At 38.8% G+C, this 26,596-nt stretch overlaps 2 protein-coding genes across 3 annotated transcripts in view; one reads left to right on the top strand and one right to left on the bottom strand.

Moving 5' to 3' along the window:
* The window catches only part of calcrl2 (calcitonin receptor-like 2), a 30,801-nt gene extending 26,615 nt beyond the window's left edge, over positions 1 to 4,186 (bottom strand). For both annotated transcript variants that reach the window (XM_005454091.3, XM_005454093.3), the window contains exon 1: positions 4,051 to 4,186. The gene's annotated coding sequence lies outside the window, so the exon portion shown is untranslated. The remainder of the gene's footprint in view (positions 1 to 4,050) is intronic.
* A 924-nt stretch (positions 4,187 to 5,110) lies between these two features.
* On the top strand, positions 5,111 to 26,532 carry itchb (itchy E3 ubiquitin protein ligase b). Its single transcript, XM_003449120.5, has 24 exons — positions 5,111 to 5,274; positions 8,148 to 8,239; positions 9,303 to 9,444; positions 11,489 to 11,613; positions 13,476 to 13,610; positions 13,899 to 13,944; positions 14,053 to 14,234; positions 15,327 to 15,573; positions 16,415 to 16,510; positions 16,741 to 16,915; positions 17,769 to 17,838; positions 18,117 to 18,201; positions 18,354 to 18,482; positions 20,745 to 20,817; positions 21,385 to 21,456; positions 21,636 to 21,724; positions 21,855 to 22,014; positions 22,154 to 22,287; positions 24,055 to 24,195; positions 24,413 to 24,533; positions 24,610 to 24,714; positions 25,066 to 25,162; positions 25,407 to 25,479; positions 25,838 to 26,532. Exons 2-24 carry the CDS (start codon positions 8,170 to 8,172, stop codon positions 25,935 to 25,937), a joined length of 2,667 nt encoding a protein of 888 aa, XP_003449168.1. The 5' UTR covers positions 5,111 to 5,274; positions 8,148 to 8,169; the 3' UTR covers positions 25,938 to 26,532.
* Positions 26,533 to 26,596: the final 64 nt, after the last annotated feature.

Below are 26,596 nucleotides of genomic sequence, written 5' to 3'. Positions count from 1 at the left end.
GTACAAGTCTTTAGGGTTTTAATTAAGATTATATCTAAAAACATCTCATTAAGCTGCTTGTCAGCAAAAGATATGATTTTGCTGGTCTCTGAGGAAGCCCCCTCTTAACGCTTAGCTTTGAAGAGAGTTGAATATCTCACTAGTTCTAACTAAACTGAATTGAAAATATTCTGAAAATAACTGCTGCATAAAAACCAATATTAAACCCGAGGTTACCTCAGGTATGTCTTCTAATTTCAGAAATGTTTCCAAAAACACAAGCTGTATAAAATGTTTTTCACTTGATTTGTAAGTCTGGCAAAAGTGGAAATATCTAGTCAATTCCATTGCATCCCCCCCGCATATAACACTGCTTTTACACTCAGGTATTTAACTTGCTAAGCAGATGTTTCCTTATTTTGTCTGTTGTTTGATGCAGCTAGTGAGAGCCACGAGACTCAACCATATGATAAATGTGTTTTGAAAAGCAAGCAATGATCTAAAAGTATCATGGCGGTTCAGAGTTAGGAGGTCATTCTCAGTATGTTTGTCACTATGTTTGAATCATTTCACATCATAGCTACATATTTGTATCTGATTCCATTGAATACTGATATTACGTAAGAATGCTAACCCTGGATCCAGGCTGATCTGAGGGCTCGTGTTTCAGTTTTCCCTTCTATGCAAAGAGATTTTCATTCATATGTTACTGAGTCATATCTGCAAGTTATGATCTGTTTACAAATGCTGACTCATTGCTATAGTTGGTTGTACACTGAAAAAAAAAATTTATGCCCCAAATACTGACTTTAAGTAATCAGATTACATGTCAGTTTTCCATGTTACATTGGAACAGTGTAAAAAGTTAAATTTGATCAAATCTGGTCAATGAAATTGTGCTTTACAGATTTTTGTGAGTATATCTCTATCCAGCTGCATCCAGAGGCATTTTGGTGCACACAGGCTGATAACTCCTTTTGGAAATCAAAAGTGAACTGAAAAATTTCAGAGGTCTTTGCATTTCTGCATTTGTCTGGTGTAATTAAAAAAAAAAAAGCCAAGTCGAAAATGTGGAGCTACAAGGAAGACCCCTTGTGAATGTAGGAACAAAGTGAAGGTAGCTTCTTTCTTCATTTGTCTGGCGATAGCTATACTCACACATCTTTATAAGCAGCTGTTTGGAAATAGAACACATATTTTAAAAACCTGCCCACTAACCTGTTGCAGAACAACAAGAGCCAGCAACTAGTCAACACACAAGAGCCTGTTATGCAATAACCACAAGGAGCTTTAATTACAGGTCAAACAGGGTACTTGAACCTACAGGCAGGGGTTGATGGAAAGGATGCACAGCACTTTCATAAAACAAATGCTTTCTACTCAGAGTGACCTCAAAGAAATATGATCTCCACATTGTAAAGTGATCCAGACAAAATGCATTGTTTGATTTAATACACTACAGTTGAGGCTCTGTGTTTGTTTAACGCTATGAACGCAACATCTTCCACCCTAAAAATGTCAATTTTTAGGAGGGACTTAAGGTCTCTTAACATTATCTGATCCTGTAAATCACTTATGAGAGCCAGCCCACCAATAGCACCAGGATTTACAGCCACCACGCTGTCCATGTATGACTTATTGGGGGCTTGGTTATGTTCCCATAGCTGGTCCCAAAAATAGCTCCTGCAGCTTGGAGCTATGCCATGCGGCTCCTTTTTTGTTTCTTATTTATACTTTTTTGTCCCAAGGACCATAAAAGAAGCACAGGCAGCACAGACCAGTGAATATAGGAAGTCTGACATCTTCTTAACTGCTCAATCCAACCAAACACAAGCGCTCCCACCTAACAGATTACTGCCAACACCCGTGGCTAATGATGACACAAAGGGAAATTAAACCTAATAAAATGGTAAATATGCCAGGTTTAGCCATCCTTCCCATCTATCAGCCAGCGTGGGAGCAAGCACACCCTGACACAGTTCCCAGATATGGTCAGCCTGACACCATGTTCACCACCAAAGCATCTACTATGATTCTTTTTTCCCCATTTCCCATATATCACACTAAAGTTCTTCCTTAGTTTACCCTTGAGAATAAACAGACTCAGTCTTGTTCTTTCTTTCCCCCACTTATTCAACTTCCTAGGAAAAAGAAAATCCAATATCGCCATGTAAAAAAAGGAATAATTCAAATGTGACATCAACAAGCTGGTTCCTGTTGTAGAAATAACCTTTAAAATGACCTTTATTTGTAAAGTTTTATAGATAACACAATCTAAAAAAATGATTTTCTATCTATGACTCCTATCATGCAGAATGACAGGTCATCTTAGGCAACCTAACAACAAACCCTGCAACTCACCACCTATTATTAACATACAGCATGCAACCCAAACAGTTATCTACCACTGAGCCTAAAATAAGCTCAGATTTTTTTTAAAAAATTTTTGTTTTGTTTTATGTAGCAGTGGGGGTGGGGGTGGGCGTGGGGGTGGGGGGTTTGTTGGCCTGTTTGTGTTATGAAAACTGAAAAGCCAGTTGGGGGTTGGGACCAAAGTAGCAGCTCAAACACCTATTAATACACTGATAGCTGCCTGGCAAGACCAGGCTGTTCCACTCAGACACACACTAGAGTGCAGGGGTGCAAAGTTTCCCACAGGCACATGCAAAGACCAGGAAGCTTAGAGCTTAGAGCATTCAAAAGAAATCAAGCAATGAGGTGGTCTGAGAGCTGAGAATGCACAGGTACGATGACTACACCTTGGCAACAGTAGGTCGAGAGCACAGTGGGTAGTCTTGAAGAAACCTCATTCGAATGGCAAATATAAGAAACAAATGCACAAAGCAAAACAGGAAACTGTTGTTGACATAAAAGTGTCTTGTGAAATTTTGATAGAAATGTAATAAAACAAGTGAGGGTCACTTATACAGAGCATGTGATTCTCTCTCTCTCTTTCTCTCTTTATTTTTCAAACACACACATACAAAGCAAGTCCTACCAGTCTGCAGAGTTTTTCTAGTGATTGCTAATGTGCATGTAGAAGGAAATGAAAATCACCCAGGAGAAATGCAAATGCTAAGAGAAATAACAAAGCACTTGTCAGTCTGCTGTGAACAACTTCGAGCAAGCTAGTGTACACCTCTGTGTTTCCTATATTGTTTTACTCTCTGTGCTGTTAAATCAGACTGATGATTTAACAGCACAAGAGCATGCACTTGGGGACTCCTTCCTTAATTTGCATTCTGTAATAATTTATCAACCAGCATTAGTCAAGGATATGAAGATTTTACAACAGCAATGTCAATTTCAGGAGAAATCCTTTCCCCACATGGCTTACTGCTTTAAAAACCTGTTCTATTAGAAGCTGACTAGCGCTTGATTGAATCTCAGAGCGCTCCTAATGACAGGAAACACTATCACCTCCCACTAAAGCACTGCTATATTGTCCATCTTTACTGTCAGATGTCATTTACTTTTCATGCCATGTTGACTCACTGCAGACTCCCTGATGTTGACCATCTGCCATCTGTGCTCCACAGTAGTGAAGATAATCATGGCATACACTATTTTATCCCTCTGTATTCTATTCATATATTACTTAGAACTGCAACAGCGGTAGCAGCCAAGGAGTCAGCTCAGGGTGTGACCTTCCCTCAACTTGCATGAACCCTATATACAAAACCCCATAAGGGAAAAAAAATGTTAGAATCTTTTAATATTGCATAAAATGCTTTCAGTGAGTGTCAGCTACAAAAACCTTATTGTTCTCTATCACAGTAAACATACTCATAAATAACTCTATTATTTTTGCGAAAAATGAAAAACGTTCATGATTATTACTACGTGTTACAGACACCTTGTATCGGACTTGCATGGCTACATCGTGGATTTTCCACAGTTATGGAGTAACTTTTCTTATGAATTGCATTGGTACAGTTTTTCTTTTTCATAAGATACAACACGTTTGCATCTTGCGCTGTGTGGATACAATTCAAGTGAAGGCTCATAAACATTGTAATAAGTCGTGCCCTGGACTGTTCCTAATGTCTGATGTTGAGATTTGTGGCTTACCTTTTCTTTGAGTTAGCTGTCAAACTGTCTTCTCCTCCAAATATCCCAATGCTTGCATGATCCGAGCAGAGAACTGTCTCATGCTGTCTCTGTATCAACAGTGACCAAACCCGACCACTCCGCTATAGGAGTCAAGACAAACGTCATAGCGAATACTACGTTCCTGTTAGCACTTTCAAAATAAAGCATCTCGGAACTGAAATGAAACATTTGTTTTCATTAAGTATATAGTAAAATACATCCTATTTTACATTTATGTTCTATGAGTGAGATTATTGATTTAATTAGATTTGCGTGTTTGTGTGCGTGTGTTACATTATCATTTCTACTTAACCACTTTTATGATAATCTAATAATAAATAAAAGAAATTAATCTCCGTTCTAATATCTATGAATTATTATTTAGTAAGCTTTAGTAAACACTCTTCTTTTTGTCCCTACAGCTCTTTGTCCTCACTGAGGAGGTGACAGCGGTTAAGTGACCTTACAGTCAGCTATACAGCACAACACTTCCATCTGCTGTTTGTTGTTGGGCCACCATCTGTAAATAGGAAACAGCCTCCGTGAGAAATATTTCTAACCAAATTAGAAATATGAACCACATTTAAAGGCAAATACAAAATATGTTGGTTATCAGGTAGTCTTTTGATACTTTAATGGCATGTTAAATTTTACACTGTCAAGAACTACATAGGGAAGATTAAGATTGAACAGGAATTTCTTTGTGCACACAAGAGATTTCTGGATATTTGATTCTTACTGTATTTACCTAAACTTATTTTCACTGGTAAACACATTTATGTATCAAGTTTGCCAGAGAAGATTATGAATATCCTCCATATTATGTATTCATATTTTGTATTATTACCCTTAAGCAACGCAAGAATATATATATTATTAAAAAAATGCTGCACTTGGGATTAAAAACTTGCCTTAATGTAAGGTTTATGAGTAGACTGCAAGTACCTTAAATGCAGCATTATGTTTACTGACCGTCTATTGGTTCGTAGCTCTCCAACTCTTGTCCAATCACGGCACAAAGGGGGAGTAGCGTGCGCACTCCACCTTGTTTCGATCACGTGACATGAGCTTACGAAGATGGTGGAAGTTTCTTCTTCCTTGAAGTGAAACCCCCACCAGAAACCCAAACATCCTGGTGAGCGAAGGCTGGGAGGATACTTCAGGTACCGCGCATTAGTTTAACAGCTCCTCGCTCGGACTCCGGTAAGTAATGGGAGCCAATTACTAGAGTTCTCATCGGTGATATTAGCTTTTTCCACAGCCGTTGGACTTTGGGATTTCCAGCCAGCCATGATGATGACACAAGCTAGCAGGCTAGCAATTAGCCTGGGCTGGGATGGCAGCAGGCTGTCAATTCTGGTGGCCAGCTGACATTCAACACGTACTCAGCAACTCTAGTTAAAAAGCCGCAGCGGCGAACATAACTAAAAGTGGTCAGCTTCATGGCATTTGACTTTGGCAACCAGGACATACTGTTCTTCTTTCTCCGGCTAACTGAATTAGCGTTAGCTTGTTATCAATTCCTAGTTGGATTAAATTATGTAATCTTACGAACGTTTCTTGGTTTAGCATCCAAGACACGGAATGTGTAGGTACATTGAGTCGTTTCTTCTCAGCTATGTGCTGTCATTTGCGAATGAAGGTGCGACACACTCAATCTCCTATTTTAGTAGTTCGATAAAATGTTTACGCTTTGACGTCATGGAGTCATTTCTCAGTACGCTGAGAAATGTTGAAGTCACATAAGTAGGAATTTATGTTATTATAAATGGGTTCGTGTTAGTGAAGCAGTAAAAAAGTATTATTACAGGTATACGGAAGCTTGTTGACTCTTCGGCAAACTGACTGCACCTGTCAGACGTCACTGGTCCCAAGTGTCCTCCATTAGCAAGCTGTCCTGACCGCATAGTTTTCTCTTTTGACATAATTGCTCTGTAAACATAATGCAAGAATGACGATTACGTTATTTTGTGCCCTCAGTCGCAATTGTTCTCAACAGTCTCTGATTTATACGTATAATGACTTATATGAAACGGTTTTTGAGTATTGTTTACTTGAATTGTAATATTAGGAAAAGCCATCTGTCCTTCTTATATTACAAAGATTTCGAGTTCGTCATTGCGACGGTATGTTTTTATGATATGCTGCATTGTTTTGCCCTCTTAGTCATGATGTAAACAACGTATCCATGTGACTTAACAAGGTGTTAGTAACCTTGACAGTAGAAGTTCAGCAAATAGTAATGAAAAGCTCCTCTTGTGCGGTTTTGGTCATACTGTTCAAAATAGGTGGTTCAGCTGCAACACCACAGCACTGACAGGCAATAGTTGAATCAGTCTGAGTTCAGATTAGTGTCAAGAAGCCCCACATGCACTTTGTGAAATAGTGGGAAATGTTGCTTAGTTGGAAACACAAAAATCCAAGTCAGCGCAAATGATTGTTGAGTTTAGTATCCAGGAAATACACGATACACATTCAGCCTACTTGCAAAGATGCAAAGTCAGCAATTATAATGAATTATTGACTGAGACCAGCAGCCAATGTGAAAGTTTACCCGGGAGCTCCTCACTTTCTCCTGCTCAGCTGTGTGCTTAGACTGTTGGATGAGCTAGAGCTGAGGACGATGCATTATTCAGTGCCACACTGAGGTAGCCAGAATCAAGAAAAGATCACAGGACCTGCTTCAGAGCTTTCAGAGTTCATATACTGTTGACGTGTTTATAAGCAAATGGTATAACTGGCCCTGGCAACCTTATCCCCAGAACCAATTATTGCTTTTGTCAGTGTATTTTTGGTGTGAGCTTTATATAATTGCTCTCATGGATTATATGTAAAATAGTGATCTTAAAGTGAAGACCGATGACAAAGATAACAAGTTTTTTGTTAGACCCATAAGATTTATTTTTACAGCCACCTTACAGGTTTTCACAGACTGCAGACCTGGCCTTTGCCTCCTTTTGTGGTCTTTTATTACCTTCCATGATGACGCAGCATTTAGGAGATTTTTACTGTTGCTTGAACTGATATTCTTTTCATTTTGAGTTTACCGTCAGTCTGTTCTCTTATTGCGGATGTTTAACAGGTGATTTAGTGTTGTTAACAATGGAATCCTGAAAGGAAATACTTTTTTTTTTTTTTAATGTAGACTTTACATTATTCAAAATGACTCTCCAGATGATGACATTATTTAGGTAGAAGTCTTTGTACAAAGGAAAAAATATGTATACATGTTGCTGATACGCTAAGTTGGGTGCCCATTGAACTGGTTTGCACAAAATAAGAGTAATGATTTGGTGTATTTCTTGTTTATCTTAAACTGTGAAGATAATTGGGTAAAGGCTGCTTGCTTCAAGCCGAAACCAGTGAAAGCATTTGCACTGTAAAATGACAGGAATATAGGAAGAAATATGCATTAGAGGTCATTTGGAGCCCACAGTTATGATACTTTTGTGTCAGCAATAGGAGATGTAATGACCTTGATGTGCTTTATCCATCTTGCAAGGTTCTTACAGTGACTGACTGTTATGGCTTTGACTGATGAACTGCAGCTGATTAAATTGATATTAATTTGGTTTTAGTTGCAACAAATGTAATCTCAGAGCACTTTACAGACAGGTGTTGGAGCGAGTTTTCCATTAATCAAATAGTTAATGGTTTGTTTCCCAGCTTTGCCGCTATTGTCTGTGACTGTGTGTGAATGAGAGACATTGCGTGCTATTTTAATCTCAGATGTTGTACGTTGTAAGAGTATTTCAGTAAGAAAGACAGTTGCCGTGTAACTCCTGTAGTTAATGAAAAGTTGCTTAAAGCTCTGATAATTTTTTTATTTTACTGTACAGTGTAGATTTACAGAGATAATTTGTGAAATATATATTCATATTTTCAAATATAAAACACTACATTATTTTTAATGTAGTGTTTTATATTTTTTTAACCTATTAATATTCAGAAATCAATTCAGCTCACAATGATCTCACCTGTATGGTGCACATCTGCAACTTAGAGATGAGATCATTTAGACCATTCTGTATGAGTTCTGCATGATTGTCACCAACCTAATGATGTGTTGTCTACAGGCCTTTATACCAGCCCTATGTCATGGCCAGTGGAGCCACCAAGTCGGGCACTTCCAATGGATACCCTATTAGGGCACAGCTACAAATCATTGGTGAGTCTTCAGTCTTTATCAAAGAAGACAGAGGTTAAAGTAAAAGTCAGTTTGACTTATTTTATTTCTGAGCATTCAGATAGCTGCTTCAGTTTTGCAGATGTTCTCATTACTAAAAGTCTGTGCTTCTTGCTATAACTGCATTTTTGTTTTGTTTTTTCTACCAATTAAAAAACAAAATTTGTATGTTTGCTCACTCACAAAGAAATGAACACTCTCTAATTGTTATGGTACTAATAGAGAGAGAGAATACCAACCAAAAAACCCTGAAAAAACTGATTTGCATGTCATAGACTGAAATAAGAATTTGATCCCCTACAACCACACCACAGTTCTGGCTCCCACTAATTACAATCAATCAGTCATTTAGATATATTCCTATATATCCTGATCTCAATTCATACTGTGTATGAAGCACACCTCTCCACAGAATCAATTTCTTCCATTCCAACATATCAGTCACCACGGGTAAGACCAAAGAGCTGCCCAAGACGTCAGGTGGGTCGTAGACATTCACAAGGCTTGAATGGGCTACAAGCCTGATGGCAAAATGCTTGGTGAGGAGATGACGGCTGTTGGTGCAATTTTCTTTTTAGAAAGTGAAGAAATGTAAAACACAATCAAATTCTTTAGCCTCAGCCAGACACTGAAGATGGGTCGTGGATTTTCCATCATGATAATGACCCAAAACATACTGTCAAGACAGCAGAGGAGTAGCTAAAGAAGAAGCACATTAGAGTCACAGGATGTTCTAACCAGTCTCCAGACCTGAATCCTGTAGAAAAATCTGTGAAGGGAACAGAAACCTCAAGCTGCCAAGCGGCAGGCTAGAAACCTAAAGGGTTTGGAGGTTTAGAGGTTGGGGCTTTGTTTCTGTTCATTAAAATAACTGTCCATTTCTTTGTGTGTGAACTTGTAAATTCAGCAGGGTATTAAATAATTGTTCCCCCACTGCTTTCGTACTAGTATTTTGTTCCTAAATTAAAGTTGTAAACAATTTATTTGTTTTGTTTTGGACTCCAACATCTGACTGCTCATTACTCTGTGTATTCTCCCTGTTTAGTGCTATCAGCAAAACTGAAAGAAAACAAGAAAAACTGGTTTGGTCCCAGTCCCTATGTGGAAGTGACAGTCGACGGCCAGTCCAAGAAAACAGAGAAATGTACCAACACTCACAGCCCCAAATGGAAGCAGCCGCTCACTGTGTGAGTCAGTCTTGCCATTACTAGACTCGTATGATATTAGTTCATGTCCAAGATACTCCTATGCCATACTTCTATTTTATTATACAGTAAAGGTATTTAACTCGAGACAGATCTGTCTAAATAAAACCTGTATTTAAATTGCAAATGTTTGAATTTATAACAAAGGGCACAGAATGAATTCTAATGTTTAAATGTGCCCATAAAACATCTAAAACCCCCCTCTTCAGATGATAGATACCATAGACTGTTTTTTGTCATAAATGTTACTACTTATATTTTCTGGAAACCAAAACAACTGTGTTTTTACCAAATCCCGAAAAGTTGATTCTGTTCATCTGGATGTGGCGTTTTCAGAGGGAGAAACAAATCAAATAGAGAGCAGAGTAGAGTATTTGCATCAGTCACAGTTTAAATAGATCTGTACTTCTGTTGGGACAGACCCTTTTCAGTCCTCTTCTTGCAGACAGGAGGTTTGAACAGTAGATTAATACAGCTGTGAGATGACCATATTAAGGATATCCCCTGTCTTTGACCACATAGAACATCTAAAACCTGAACTTTTAACTCACCAGAACTACTTGTACAAATGCTGACCTCATTATTTGAAACTTTGCCCATGTTTGTATAAATATCCGTATGAAAATGAGCAAAAGCGTAAAGGGCACCCTTTAAAGATTCTCCAGTCATCTCTATGTAGTGAGAAACATTTAATTATGTTGAAGGAAAACAAAAGTTTTAGCATTAATAAAGTGATAGTAGTTTATATTTGTAGCTTATAAAATGTATATATCAAAAAGAGAGCATATAGTAATTGATGCCTGTGCATCATTCCATTGTTCAAACATTTTTACAGCTCATTTAATGGCTGTGATCCCTAGAGACTGCATTAAGTGATTAATAAAAACAGTGTGGTAATTTGGGTTTTGGCTCTAAGGAAGAAGTGTACCATGCACAATTACTGCTGACTGCACTATTTGGTAAGACAAATCATCATTTCCCCAGCAAGCTGTCCAGTGGTTTCTCTCATGAGAATGTAAAAATAGAATTTCAGTGAAACTGTGCAATTGTTTTTCCTGCATACGCTCTTGGTCTTGGTTTTCATAGTGAATTTCCAGTTTAAAGACCTTTGTGTTTGGCTTCTATTAGCAATTACAGTCCCGCACAGTGGAGAGAGTGTTCTTTGCATTTACAGGAATCCTGTTTCTTAGCATGCACTTCACATTTAGTGCACTCACACCACTTGGCTTCCTGCAGTCAAAAATATTCACACATTTAGCACCCCCTTAATTTTAGCCTATCCAATGTCTCCTCCTGTGCAAAGTGGCCTTCTTAATATAGAACTCTCATACAGTTTCTTTTAGACCAACGGGGGAAGCGTTATTATATAACAAGTGTTTACTATGGGGTGTAACCGGACCCAGTCCACATATCCACTGTCTCTTTTCCTGGTGACTGTTAAATAACTGTTGTAGTGATGGTCATGGACACTCACTGTCCCTGAATAGCTTTTGAACTTTATTGTCTGTGGTTCGCTTTCACAACAACACAAAGATTTTTGCTGCTCACACAGACACAGTGGCTTTCACTTTTTTGCTTGGTAAAAACAATTGTCAAACAGATTGCAGTGCTGGGAATTCCTGACAGTAATTGGTTGTTATTTCCTACATTTGTAATTATTGATGCTTGTAGAACTTATCATTGGGAATTGTACTTAAAACAAATGTGAGATTGGAGCTGTAAAAGGTTTTAAGACTTACACAAAATGGTATTCACTTGACATTGGCTAGCTAAGGACTTGTGATTGAGATGTGGAATAAGAACTTCTTACAAATTAAATTTTTTTAGACACTGGAAAGCTTATAAAAACACTATCAGCACATATTAATCTGTCAACCTGGTTTTTGGTGAAATGGTGTACACGACGACCATGAAGGGCTTTCCTGTGTTAGCATTTCAATAGAAAAAAGCATCTTTGTTTTGTTTTTTTTAGTTTGTTTTTTAAACTTTCAAAGGTAATTGTTTCTAAATATATTTCTTTTCACAGGATCGTAACTCCATTCAGCAAACTAGTGTTTCGTGTGTGGAGCCACCAGACCCTGAAGTCAGATCTGTTGCTAGGCATGGCCACACTGGATGTTAGTGAAACACTCAAATCTAATGACATGAAAAGTGAGTATATAAGACACAACATGCATACAAGCGGTGGAATTTAAGCTCCCTCCACAGCGTGCCTGGGCTCTGTCTTAAAGATAGAGTAAGGAGTCTAGTCATTTGGGTGGGGCTCAGAGTAGAGTTCCTGTACTTCCACACTACAAGGAGCCAGCTGAGGTGGTTGAAGCATCTGACTAAGATGCCTCCTACGTGAGCTGTGTGGGATATGTCCAACTGAAAGGAAACAGCTGGGAGATTATGCTTCATGGCTGTCTGAGGAATAACTCAACTTACCCCTAGAAGAGCTGGAGGCTGAACATGTCTGCTTACAAAAGCAGTGACATGTTAGCTTGGTAAAAACAGTGTCTTGTCACTCTGAACCTTGTATGCATCAGAGCTAAAATATATATGATTATAAAGATATATGATTTAGTAAAATCTTTGCAAAGGGATTAAATATAGAGAATAAGTTCTGTGAGCATCTGATGACAAAGAAAAGGAAACCCTCAACCTTTTAAAGGATGTTTATCACATACAGACGTTTGTCAGTGATGAAGCAAAATTTACTCAAAACGACCACAGAAAGTGTAAATTGGAGAAAAAGTCCCTGTTTCACAACTTCCTGTTCCCTGACAAAGAAGTTTGATACACAAGTCAGACAACTGTGGTAGGCTCCACCACATATTAATAAGCAACCGAAAACCAATAGATCGACTGATCCAGCAAATAAGATCATGGATAAAACAGGAGAAATGAGCTTTGGCTAACCCAAGTAATACAACAGTTGCACACAGAACAAAGGAGATTGCTACATATAAGAAATTATGTGTGTGGACAATTAGACAGCAATGATTAACTAGTATTATTCTACTGCAAAAGTAAACTGCTGCAAGTGTAAACCACATCACTTCCTGCCCACCAACGTTTTTGGCAGAGACTTTACTGCTGTCTGTGTGATTTGGTGCAGGTTTAAATGGTTTCACTGCAGCACACGTCATAACTATGTTGATGAAACTGTTTGAGGTTGTCGAGGCTTGTGTTTAAAAACAACAACCAAAAAAAAAACAAAAGAAATCAGGCAACCGTGTAATACAAAAAGAATTTCAGAGAGCTTACAGATGTGGTTTATCTGACTTACACCCAGTAAAACAATCAGTAGAGTGTTCCATTTATAATCTTTGTCATCTGCTTGTGTGCTGGAAGGTTTTTGGTCTGTTTATCTTTTTGTTTTTCCCTCATACAGACCCCATTTCAGTTCACTGTGCGGTCATTTTTATTTATGTTTTTTAATATGCATGGACCCTATCCAGCAGAGCAGAGCTAATGACAGGGAGCTCTGGGAGCAAATTGAATGTCAAGAGCTGAAACGCATGCTAATCACCATAACTTTGTAATTTAAATTTTCAAGATTTCATGTTTCAAATCGTTTGTCGTGTTTGTTTTTTGTGTTTTTGTGCTGTTTTCCCTCTCAAAAATGAACCTTTTCATTATTGTACTAGGAACAATATTTAGCCATAACAGAAACAGGAAAACAGTCTTTTAAGTAATCTTTCTCATTTAATTAGAGAATTTATTATAATATATAGTTAAATCTCCTGGCGGTGAGCAGGGTAAACTGCTTCTGTCACTGTGCTATCAATAAATGGCTATAGCAGTACTTTTATATTTATTTATTTTTGTTAGTATCCAGTATGTGATCTCAGGATCTCATTTTGGTTTTTTTGAGTGTCGTATGAAATACTACTGTGTATTGTTGGTTAGAATTTTTTTAAGGGACATTATATTACTGACTGAGGTAAAGTTTGATGGCATCATTAATGGCAAGGTTTATATTTCAGATGCCATTGTAGCACTGACCATGGTGTGTGTCTTGTATGTAGTTTCTGAGGTGGTGCAGACCTTACAACTGTGTGCAGACAGAGACGAGACAGACGTGGTGGGGGACCTGTCTGTCTGCCTTGACGGCATGACTGTTGATCCTGATATGTTCGCAAAAGCAGAAGTCGACCATCACAGTGAGTCACAGAAGAGCGCCAAGAGGAACTTACATTAGAAGCATGCTAAGTTTTTCAATGTGTCATTTCAAAAAGTTTTTAGTTTTATTTTACTGCCCCTTTTGTTTTTTGTTGTTGTTGTTTTTTTTTTTTAACTGAAAAAGGGGACTGAACATATTTTGACAAGTTCAACTTTTTCATCATATCAGGAGTACTAATAGCAGAGTTCTTGATTATTTGACTGGTTATGTTACATGCTAACAGAATCTCTCATTTTGACTACATTTCTGTTGCGTGCTTTTATTTCAGGTACATCAAATGGGGAGTTGCAGCCAAATGGGGATCATTCCATAAGGTATAGTACATCTTCCTGTCTTTAGTTCTACCAGTGCCACATTTCTGGTTTCTTCTTTTATTTATTTTTTTTCCTGCTTTATCTGTATCCACTCACCCTCCTCCACAGGCACAGTCGAGACAACTCTCCGGCTGTGGACACCATAGAGCACAAGTCCTCTCCAAGTGGCCGTAGATCAGCGAACAGCACAGGGTCTCCGTCAGTATCTTCAGCAGGGCTGAGGCCCGTTCGACCACCTAGGCCATCTAGACCTCCGCCTCCCACCCCACGCAGACCCACCTCTTCACCAGGTAAGAGATTTAATGAGTGAAAACTACTCTTATCTGTTGAGACACTGAAACTATCAACTGAAGGAAAGCAATGAACCGACACTCTTTTTCTATACCCACTCTCTATCATCATTCCAGTGTCAAATATTTACCCCAGAGGTAGATCTGGAATTGAGCCAAAACTCAACTTGCTCTGGATATGATTGTACAACCGGTTTCCGTAAATATGAGCTTTCTTCATGCACAGCAACACAGAGATGCACAATTAGTTCATTTCTAGCTAAATCCTCTGATACATGCACCTTAATGGAGATCTGTTATAATCATTTTAACTCCAGTTTTGTTCTTGGACTCCAAAATGGGGCTGATTCACACGATTCATGATTGACAGCTCAAAATAATCTTTAACCTACTGACAGGGGATTTCTAAAAATCACCCCGCAGTTCTTCAGCTAAGACAACTGAGTTAGAAAACACAAACACTGCAGTTGTCTTTCAGTCGCGAGGGCAGTCATGGACGCACGACCTGCGTCTCATCACTGTCTGCGTGCTTTACTTATACTTTTCTGCGTGTGTGCGTGCGTGTGTGCGTGCGTGCGCACGATAACAGAGTTATTCTAAGAACTCAGAACTGAGGTTCCCCTTTTCTAAGTCTGTATGTTCCAGAACAGAGGAAGCTGTTAGTTGGTTAATAAGTTTACCATCACAAAAGTTATTAGGTGAAAAGTCACGTAAACATGTGGTTTGCTTAGTGATCCATAAAAGAGCACATTTCATGTAGCTGATCACATTATGTACAATTTTCTTTTAACACCTACAGTGCACCTTGTTTCAACTATGCAGTTCATTCGCTGTTTGAAACGAGACATTTTAAGCTAACTTTCTTCTAATTGGCTGGCCCTCGCCAACAAAAAAAGATTTGAACCAAAGTGCTCACAGTTAGATCCATGTCCCTAAGGTGAATATTTTAAGGAAATAGTGACATCACACAGTAGTGACATCTAAGATAAGAAAAAACTGTCTTAAAATTTGTTTAGCGCAGTCTGAAGCCTGAAATTTGTTCATATGGTCTGGCCATGTTTAAAATGAGGATCCACCATTGTCTTTCCTCAGCATCTTCCAGCAATGGCTCTGCTGCAGCAGACTGCAGCGACGGCCAGTCAGGTTCTGATACCCCGGTGCGAGTGCCGGCCTCGGGTCCCTCATTAGCCCCAGACTCAAGTCCATCATGGGGCTCTGACAGGAACTCCACAGTGGTTTCCGGGTCTGGAGCTGCAGCAACCAGACAGCCGACCAGCACCATCACCCCTGCTGTCACTCCCAGAGTCCCCGCAGTCAACACGGGACCATTACCTCCTGGGTTAGTGCTCATTTTCTAATTCTTCCAGAAGAAATGAGAGAGGTTTTCTGTACAGTAATAAGTCATGAACATGAAAGAATGGAAACGATTATCTAATCTCCAAAGCCATGCTAAGCAATAATAGTGCCCAAGCCAGAACTACTAATTGCTAATGCGGCTGACTGCGCTGTAGTATAAATAGACCAAGAATAGGAACAAAAAAAGAGTTGAAGCTTCATCCAGAGAAAAAAATGTTTAACTACTGAGGGAAAAAAATAAGGAAAAGGGGCTGTTGCTTAGCTGTAAATTAATGTTTTCTCCAACACAACAATAATACCTGAACAAGGCAAGGTCAAATGATCGTTTATATTCCATTCATCAATCTAATGACGCATTAGATGGTCGAGCATGCTGAGTATTGTAAAGATAAAAAACAAACAATATGCAGAAATGAGTAATAAATGTGAGCACAGCTTTTAGCATAGCAGAATGTTCTTACTGAAAAGAAAAGGTGACATGCTACTCGTTTGTCTGTTGATAGCAGATATGTCTAAACAGTGAATGACTTTATCTCACATTTTATGTTTTCAACGTGGTTGTGATGAGCCAGCTCCGTGATTGTGGTGTTTTTTGGGGGGGGGGGGGTGTGTCTGGCCTTATCCAGCCTGTAATTATTTAAACATCCCTTTCTGAGCTCTCAGTGCTCCTGTGCATTGTGACCTTCACTGGCTATTAGCTGTTTTTCTACTTGGATGACTCATGTAGAAAATGCTAGAAATTATAAATCAATGCATAATCTACTAGAGTAGAGTCTTGCACCATTACCAAGTGGCCTGAACTTTATCATTGTTGCTTTTTCTAGATGGGAGCAGAGAGTGGATCAGAATGGCAGGCTTTATTATGTTGATCACGTGGAGAAGAAAACAACGTGGGAACGGCCTGAACCACTGCCCCCGGGGTAAACAAAAAAAAAAAAACCCTCTTTCACTTAGGTTTCTAAGAAAAATCTATCTCTAGTGTTATTGGACTGTGATAACACTAGATACTGGTAATATGCTTGTTGTTCGTTTTGTCCAGTGCTATATTTTGTCATGTACTTTAGACTAGAAAAAGTGCATGGTTTTTCTGTCATTAAAGCACTTATCTTCCTCTTCCTCTCCCCCCCCCGACTGCCTCCTACGCCTTCAGCTGGGAGCGTCGTGTTGACCAAATGGGGCGGGTCTACTTTGTTGATCACATCACACGAACCACCACATGGCAACGCCCCACTGTGGAGACAGTGCGCAATTATGAACAGTGGCAGCACCAGCGAAGCCAGCTGCAGGGCGCCATGCAGCAGTTCAACCAGAGATTTATATTCGGGGTGAGACATTCTCTTTGTCATGTGATGCTGTGTTTTGACTTTTTGTCTTTGACTTTTGGATGCTAATAAGCTGGAATATGGTAACTATAGGTGTGTGTCATCTGCGTGAATTTACAGAGCCTGGTGAAACAAATACTAAATGATTAGGAAATCTGATTTTAAAGGTATATTGAAGACTGTAAGTTGAGGAAAAAGCTAGATATCTTTCTTTTCCTGAAGCATTTTATACAGAATATATACATAAGTACTGTGCTGGATATAGCTTATAGTTTTCTTTATGTTGTTGTATTTCTGTGACGTGACTGTTAATGAAGAAAGTGGCTCACTGGTTTTGAAATGTTACTTTGGTCATGTAGTTACAGTCCTCTTGCTCTAATATAGAATAGAATAGCCCTTTTATTGTCATTGTACATGTACAACAAAGTTGTGGGTGCTCCACGCCAGCTTTGTCGGAATAAAACACAAATAGTACACAGTCCCCCCCAGATAGTGTTTGTTAACAGTCCACGAAAGAAGAAGAGGCTGTTTTTGAGTCTGGAGGTGTGGGACCTGTTTGACCTGAGGCACCGGCCAGAGACCAGGTGGGTCCAGGTGAGGTCAGCAGAGATGTTGGTGCCCAGAAACCTGAACTTGGACGCAGATTCCACCTGTTCTCCTTTTTTAATGAGAGGGGAGTGATGCACAGTAGTTGGGAGCGCTGTGCCGCTGCATACGTCCTCACATGCCGCTATCTTGAAAACACGCCAAGCTTGGTAAACACAAAGTTTGGCGTGTCTGTTATGTTATACATACCTGTGTACATGCTTCTAGTACTGTTTTTGCTTCATATTAACGATCATCTTCTGCTGTCTAGGCCCAAGACCAGGCCACAGCCACTCAAAATAAGGAGTATGATCCTCTTGGGCCTCTACCACAGGGATGGGGTAAGATCATAATGGCTTTTTAATTTAAATACAAAAGTTTCTGTCACTGTTAACTACAATTGTTGCTGTAAGACATCCACACAGGAAGCCATTTGCTTGTTGTGCAAAGCTTTGTTGCTGTTGGATTATATTGGATGTCTACATTGGGGACTTTTTTCTTGTTAATGAATTGAAAGGTAGCCATGCTTAATTGTGGCTTTTGCATGAATCATTATAATGTAAAGTAAAGATGGAGTTAGGGTGGGGCAAGATAACTGTCTCACTTTGTGTGTTCGCAGAGAAGAGAACAGACTCCAATGGCAGAGTTTATTTTGTGCATCACCCTACACGGTCAACACAGTGGGAGGATCCAAGAACACAGGGGTTAGTGTGTGTTTGCATATTCCACTGTTTTTGTTATCAGATAAACATGTAAAAACACTGTACTTTTATAATCCTTTTTTTTTTTTTTTTTTTTTTTGGGATAACCTTTACTGAGAGCATTTAACAGGAAATGGTTTAATGTCGTTTTTCAGTTTGCTGAATGAGAAGCCCCTTCCTGAAGGCTGGGAGATGCGCTTCACTGTAGATGGTATTCCCTATTTTGTCGATCACACCAGGAGAACTACCACCTACATCGACCCTCGAACTGGGAAATCCTCACTGTACGTTATTCAATGCATTCTTTTCCATTCTCCTAAAATTTTAAGGCTTCGGAAAGATATAGAAGACACAGTCACATTGGCTAACTAAAAAGACATACATTCTTTTCAAAAATTGTTTTATTGCTAATTAATGCAATAATGGTACTTTGTAACAGAAGCAACACACATGTCTATATCTCAAAGCATCTTTGTGTTTTTTCTAAACATAATCATGATTCTTTTAAAAGATATTCTGAGTATTTCGGAAACAACTACCAGGTTTTATCTTTAGAATCTGGTTTGACTGAAGAAGGTACATAAATTACTAAAGAAACAAAAAAAACTGTGCTGTTATATGAATTAGTTTCTAAAAGAACTTAATGGTTTGTCTTTCGAAAAAAAAAAAATTCCCTTTAGTAGTCCCCTTTTAATTATTATTTGTTAGTTACATGTGATCTAGGTTCACTGTGAGTGACATTCTGGCTGCACAAAGTGTTTTCAACGCTTCTGCATACCACAGATGAGTAAGCAAGTGGGTTTGGGTTTCCAGCCAGAGAATACCAAAGACTGGTTTAATGTTATGCAGAAAGTCATTCAGGTGTGCTGATAAAGCTGCTACTGTAACAAAGGCAGGTACTTGAAGACTTTTTTCTGTTTTTGTTCTTTTTGTTGTTGTTGTTGTTTTTTGTTTTGCTTTTTTTTGTTTTGGAAGGGGGGGGGGGGTGAATCAACATAAATAGTTTTAATTTCACAGTTGATCTACCATCTCACAAGATAGCTTTGATATACCAGGTAATTATGTTTCAGCTGATTTTTAGTCATATGTGTCACTGTCCTAAGAATCCCTCTCTAATTTTAGAAGTTGTGACGCATTAGCCTGATATGACTAATGGGTCACCTAGTCTCCTACAGCATTCTCAGTCCTGATGGTTACTGACTTGATACTTGGGTTTGGTTTTTTCACTCAGGTGGAAGAACCAGTTTGGGTGGAAGGTGATGAGAATGTGGTTATGTAAATTAAGAGAAGCAGTGGCAAAATTTGCATGTTTAAAACCTTCTAGTGTACGTTTTTGTACATGGATTGCTTTAAGTAAATCTATTTTGCAAGGAAATTTATGTGGGCGATCATGGGCGTGGAAGCGAGTGTGAGATCGAAATATCTTAAAGTAGTAATAATAATAATAATAATAATAATAACAATAAACTTTATGAAGCACACTTAAAAACCAAGGGTATACCAAGGTGCTTAACAAGTAAACATATAGAATAAGAGGTAAAAAGAAATAGGACCAAAGCAAGTACTGGGTATGCAAGCAGATCATTGTCCCTGATACATAAAAGCAGCAGTACATATCAAACAAAGAATTAAAATAAGCATAAAAGTACATAATGTAAAATCACAAGTCAAATATTAACTAGAAGGAAAGGCAAGATTAAATAAGCGGGTCTTTAGTCGTGATTTAAACAATGCAATAGAATCAGAGGCGCGGATAGTGAGAGGGAAGTTATTCCATAGTACCGGGGCAGCCAGAGCGAATGCACGGTCACCACGAGACTTCAGCCGAGATCTAGGTTGCGCCAGAAGTAGTTGAGTAGCAGATCTAAGTGTTCTAGCAGGAATATGTGGCCTGAGAAGTTCACTAAGATAACTCGGCGCTAATTTATAAATAGTTTTGAACGTAAGCAGCAATATTTTCAATTGAATACGGTACTTAATGGGCAGCCAGTGCAAGCCAGCTAGAACAGGAGCAATAGAGGAGAATTTCCTGGTACCAGTCAAGAGGTGGGCCTTCGAGATAAGGCGCAGTTGGTGGAAGCTAGATCTCACTACAGCAGACACTTGCTTATCAAGTTTAAGCGAGCTATCCAGCAATACACCCAAGTTACTGACATAATCACAGGAAGAGCTAGCAAAGGGACCCAAAGCAGCACGAAGTTGGACTCGAGGGATATTACTGTCGAACACCACGATCTCAGTTTTGTCATCATTTAAGACAAGGGAATTACTCAGGAACCATTCTTTGACCTCACGCATGCATTCTCGAAAGTAATGCAGAGACACGGCAAAGTCATCAGTAAGTTCAAAATAGATCTGTATGTCATCGGCGTAACAGTGAAAGGCGATATTGTATTTTTCAAAGATTGCACCTAAATGGAGCAAATACAGTGAGAAAAGAATAGGGCCTAAAACTGATCCTTGACGCACAACGCCTCAAGGACCTTAATATTTAAGGTATTAATGAATGAAATGAAACTCTGGTTTTTCCTTCTTTTTTGTCACAGTGAAAATGGACCCCAGATCACCTATGTTCGAGACTTCAAAGCCAAAGTACAGTACTTCAGATTCTGGTGCCAGGTGGGTGTCACTACAGGAAAGGAGAGTTGTTGTCTTTAGAGTCAAAATCTGCAGATTCCTGGCATTTTGTGACTATGTGGAAACTGGATTATTTCATATCTTTCTAATGGATCTGTCAGTATCAGCATACCAACATTGAGTCAGATTGCATGATGAAACAAAAAATAGCATCAGTTTGTATCATCCTTTCAGTGATGTTCTGTTTTTAATTGAAGACTGAAGATTTTTCCCTATTTTTTTGCTATCGTTTAGTTTTGTCAGTAGCAACAAAGTAGAGATCAATTCAGTTTAGTCAGTCATGAATTTATTCACGGTGAATGACGACTTTAGGTTCATTTCAACTCAATTTCTTGTTTTCAAGTCTGAACTCCCACGGTGTTCGATGGATAACAAAAAATCCCAAGTCATCATAAATAGAGGAGTGCACTGTTTATGCTTTATTTAGTGTTCATGTGTAATGCTTGTGTGCGTACCATGTTAAATAAAAAGACGTAATCCTTCCTTTAAAGCGAACCAGTGAGTCTTCACTGCAAAATTAACTCTTGCTGGCATTTTTCTTTTCTCCAGCAACTGGCGATGCCTCAACACGTCAAAATCAACGTAACCAGAAAAACCCTGTTTGAGGACTCCTTCCAGCAGGTACAGCAACCACCTTAAGCCACACTGTTCATTGTATTTATTAATGCATAATAATGACAAAAAAAGTGCAGGGCATAAAGTAAGCAGACTGTAAAATTCCTAATTATGATACTGGGGTATTTTGTTTTAGAATAATAGTGATTTCACAGGTGGTATTCAGTCTATTGTCTCTGTTATAGATAATGAGCTTCAATGCTCAAGATCTGCGAAGGAGGCTGTGGATCATCTTCCCTGGAGAAGAAGGTCTTGACTATGGCGGTGTTTCCAGGTTAGTTACGAGAGGTCTCAGAATTCATAGCATAGAACTATTATTGGGCTGCTGCTGTCATTTTTATTTATGTATTTGCTGGATTTCTCATCCCACACTCACTTCTGCCTTGTCTTCTCCTCTCTCACAGGGAGTGGTTCTTCCTGCTGTCCCATGAGGTTTTGAACCCGATGTATTGCCTGTTTGAATATGCTGGTAAAGATAACTACTGTCTTCAGATCAACCCAGCCTCCTACATCAACCCTGACCACCTCAAGTATTTCAGGTTCATAGGACGCTTTATTGCCATGGTTAGTCACTTTCTCATATGCTGGTTTTAAAGCTGTAATGGCAAGTAAGATATTGTAAGAGTCACTGTAGTATTATTTAGAACATAAAATATAAAACAGTAAGGTGTGTAATAATGATGAACATGTGTTTCCCCCTCAGGCTCTTTTCCATGGTAAGTTCATCGACACTGGTTTCTCACTGCCATTTTACAAGCGCATCCTCAACAAGCCGCTGACCCTCCATGACCTGGAGTCCATTGATCCGGAGTTCTACAACTCCCTCATGTGGATCAAGTGAGTTCACAAAACTGCTGTGTGTGTAAAGCAGTTTCAGAGATGCTGCATTCTTAATTATTCTCGTTCTAAATGAACTTGTTGGCATTTCTTATTACAAAGTTACTAATACATTAGATTGTTTATATGCTTGTATTAGTGTGTATCACCCTGTACATCTGTTTTTATTTATGAAGAGAAGAGTAACATATAGCTTAATGTGCTGCTCATGTTTATTTGTGACACATCACTGCACTTTGTTACACTAACTCATTTATGAAACAAGAACTGCCCGAACTGCAGGGGTTGTAATAAAACTTTGATGTTTTATGATTTTATTACAACATGCCGACGTCAGCTTGCTGTTATAACAACGCACTGATGTCTGACCTTTGACCTGTGACTTTGAAGCACATACATTATAAAAAGGTGTATTTACTATCTTTTTCACCCACATGATTGGGGCAGAATTGGCTGAAATCTTTTGCTTTTATAAGCTGTAAAAACATGAGATTTTAAGATGTATTCATGCAGTGTGTGTGTGGGGTTGTTTGTTTTTTTTTTTTTGTTTGTTTGTTTGGTTTTTTTTTTGTTGAGAAACATTATGGGGCCATCGTGACGTTGGAGGATCACATATTTCCTCTGTGCCCTTTCATATTGCACTGGTCAACTTTGACCTTGGGCACTAACAATGAAGGTCAAGTTCAAATGCTTGGCCAAACTAGTTGCTCACATCCTCAGAAGCCTCGTTATTGGGAAGTTTGAAGATATAAAGCTTTTACTGCTTTTCACATTTGGTTGGTCCTTGACCTTGATCCGATAATTTTGTTTGTTTTTCTTCAACAATTAAATCGACTCTAGCTGTCATGGGTTTTTACCATCACATAATATCTTATGTATATAAATATCTTATATCTAATCACTAATCACATAATATCTAATAACTGTGGATGCTAGACTGCTGACAAACAAAACAAATGAAGCCGATTACTTATTTCCTGACTTTGTGGGGACAGCCAACTGAAATGATGCCTCAAGACGAGTACTGAGCTCAGTCATTTGGGATTGCAAAGTCTAGTCCTATTAAGTAATCTAACCTAAAAAGAACTGGAGAAAAAAACAGTAAAGTCTTATCTAAAAAGCTTGAAAAGAAAAGTGACTAGACCTTTCACCTCTCATCCGAGAAGCTTCTTCAGTTCTGGAAGTTTTATATTAACTAGCTACAGATGACGTAAATGTTTTTATGCCATCATTAATTGTCAACAGAACCCCAGCACAATGATCAAAAACCTCCATTAACATCCTGCAGTTAGCCAATCATCTCATGTGATTTTTAGTCCTTTTTAGTCACAGGAATAACTGAGACTAGTAGTACATTTGTGGTACATTTCCATATCTAAAAACTGAATTTACATTTTTACAAAATAATTGATTCCATGTTCTTCAGTCAATTTTACTTACCTTCTAATACTAATCATGCTATTCAAGCTTAACATTAACATTTCCTTAACATCTATTAACGCTCCTTGTCAGCAGCGTTAATAATCGCTTTAATGCGTTAGTCTTTGGGAAACCCTTGGTCAGGTTTTCAAATCATTGTTGGCTGCAGCAAATTTCCTGTGGTGTTAGACTCTCAGAGCTTTAAGTGTAGAATATGTCATGATAGCGGAATAATATGACATGGATGAAAACTCCAAAGTGGGAAAGGTACATGGAAGGTAGATTAATATATATGCATACACGGCTTGTTGTAACAGTAATGCTGCAAGGGACCTTGTTGCTCTTTAGGGATAACGACATTGAGGAGTGCGGGCTGGAGATGTTCTTCTCTGTTGACAAGGAGATCCTGGGGGAGATCTCCACCCATGAGCTGAAACCAGGAGGAGGTGACATCCAAGTCACAGAAGAGAACAAGGAGGAGTACATCAGGTGGATTTTAGTGTATTTTTCCATTTATTGTTAATTCAGTCCATTGTCATGTAGTATTATTATTATTATTATTATTATGATTATGATTATGATTATGATTATGATTATTATGATTATGATTATGATGATGTCAATTCGATGTAAGGCTGATACGACTTGTTTATTAAGATAAGAGTTCTTTTAGGTTTTAAGGTTGGGCTTGTGTTTGCCTGTGCAGGCTGGTGGCAGAGTGGCGCTTGTCCAGAGGAGTAGAAGAGCAGACACAGGCTTTCTTTGAAGGGTTCAACGAGGTCCTGCCTCAGCAGTACCTGCAGTACTTTGATGCAAAAGAGTTGGAGGTATGCTTAAAGACAAATACTCAAGAATGGAGTGGGGGTCTACTTCTTGTCTTAATGAAAATGTATTCCGTCCCAGGTCATGCTGTGTGGTATGCAGGAGATTGACCTGGTAGACTGGCAGAGAAACACCATCTACAGACATTATGCTCGCAGCAGTAAACAGATCGTCTGGTTCTGGCAGGTCAGTGTGAAGCCGAAGGAGTGACCCATTAAACTGAAGTGTTTTGATCTGCAGCGCAGATTCTGAACATCCTGCTTATGTATTACTGTATACAAGATTCTTTTTAGTCCTGAGTGTTACATTTCCATTTAAAAGTGAGCCTGGAGCACATAAGTAAGAAGTACTAATACTAATTTATGACTTGGTCACAAACATTATGCCCAAGTGTGATGTGATACATTTTTAAATATTAGCTTAACTCACTTAACTCTAACAGCCATCTATTTAGGATGATGCTATTCTCACTGATAATGAATAATAATATGATAATATGGTCTTTAATTTTTCTTGTTTTGCTTTTTTCTCCTGCAGCTTGTGAAGGAGATGGACAATGAGAAGAGGATGAGACTGCTGCAGTTCGTCACTGGTACCTGTCGCCTGCCAGTCGGAGGCTTCAATGACCTCATGGGTAAATATTGCAGGGATGACCATTTGAAGTGCCAAATAATTCTACATGCAGCATGAGGCCGAAAGAAAACCTACAAAGTTTTGTTGGTGGTTTATTTCAGTAGTATGTTTGTTCTCATGGTTGAGATTTAAGCCATTTGTAGCCTTTAGTGTGTTAGGTAGGAAACTGTCAAATTATTAGTTTGTTTTGAAAGTTCACCTTTTCTGTAAGCATCAAACTTAGTGAGTTGTGCTTCACCTCGTAGGAAGCAACGGTGCTCAAAAGTTCTGCATTGAGAAGGTGGGAAAAGAAAACTGGCTTCCCAGAAGTCACACATGGTGAGTTCATACAGACGACTACAGAAACTACTCGGTGTGGATGGACGATAATGGGCATACACCTCACACCCCACCTCATGTGAATGAACAGAACTGTCTTGAGTTGTTATGGCCCGTGGTGAAGTAACCATGGAGACAGTACAGTTTTCAAATTGGGCTTGGATATTATGAAGGCAGATTTACAACCTACTCCCGAGTTGTTTCAACTGTCCATAAACTTCTTTAGTTTTCATCCAAGCACACAGCTCCACACTGACTTGCAAACATAGGCTCACTTCAGAATCAGGCTAGCTTTGTTGTGGTAGCACCAGAATCAGCTTTTCAAGCTAAATTGCATTTTTTTATGTTCATTTTCCAGCTTCAACAGACTGGATTTGCCACCCTACAAGAGCTACGAGCAGCTGAAAGAGAAGCTGATGTTTGCCATCGAGGAAACGGAAGGCTTTGGACAGGAGTAAAGGAAACCAGGAGGAGCTGGGTGCGGGAGTCTGAAGGAATGAAAAAAACCCACCAGTGTTCAAATCAGGGAGCCTCTTTAGAATAGGCAGTTTTTGGGAGTTTGTGCTCATGCATGCACTCACATGTGTAGTACTTCTATGGGAGCATGTGCTAGACTGTTGCCTGCATGTTGTTGGGTTTCGGGCCCTGCACACTGCAGTCTCAGCAGGCCTCTGCACGCCCGACAGCTTGGAGAAATTTTTGTATCGTTTCAAACCAAAACACAGACGCTGCTCCCGTCTCTCAGAATGTGCACCGCTTTATGCCCGGTGAACTCGCCCTCTGTGACATCTGTTTAACAAGACTACAGTTTTTTGTTTTGTGCTTTCAACTCATATGATCATGTCAGGTAAGAGGGAGGGGTTAAACTGAAAACATCTTGACCTGATGGAGCACAAGAAGTTCCAGCAGTAAAGCTTTTAAATGAGATTGAGAGGGTCTGCTTTTTCTTCTAAAACTGACGTGAGATTCACCAAAAATCATTTTTTTAATTCTCTTGTTTTAGAATCAAACTTACACTTTGGTCTGCATCTTAATTATAACTGGACCTTTTTTTTAAAAAAAAAAAAAAAAAAAAAAAAAATATATATATATATATATATATATATATATATATAAT

Source organism: Oreochromis niloticus, linkage group LG20 (genome assembly GCF_001858045.2).
Source record: "Oreochromis niloticus isolate F11D_XX linkage group LG20, O_niloticus_UMD_NMBU, whole genome shotgun sequence".
NCBI classification, from domain to species: domain Eukaryota; kingdom Metazoa; phylum Chordata; class Actinopteri; order Cichliformes; family Cichlidae; genus Oreochromis; species Oreochromis niloticus.
The sequence above is the reverse complement of the archived record's forward strand: the minus strand, read 5'-3'. Positions and strand labels throughout refer to the sequence as shown.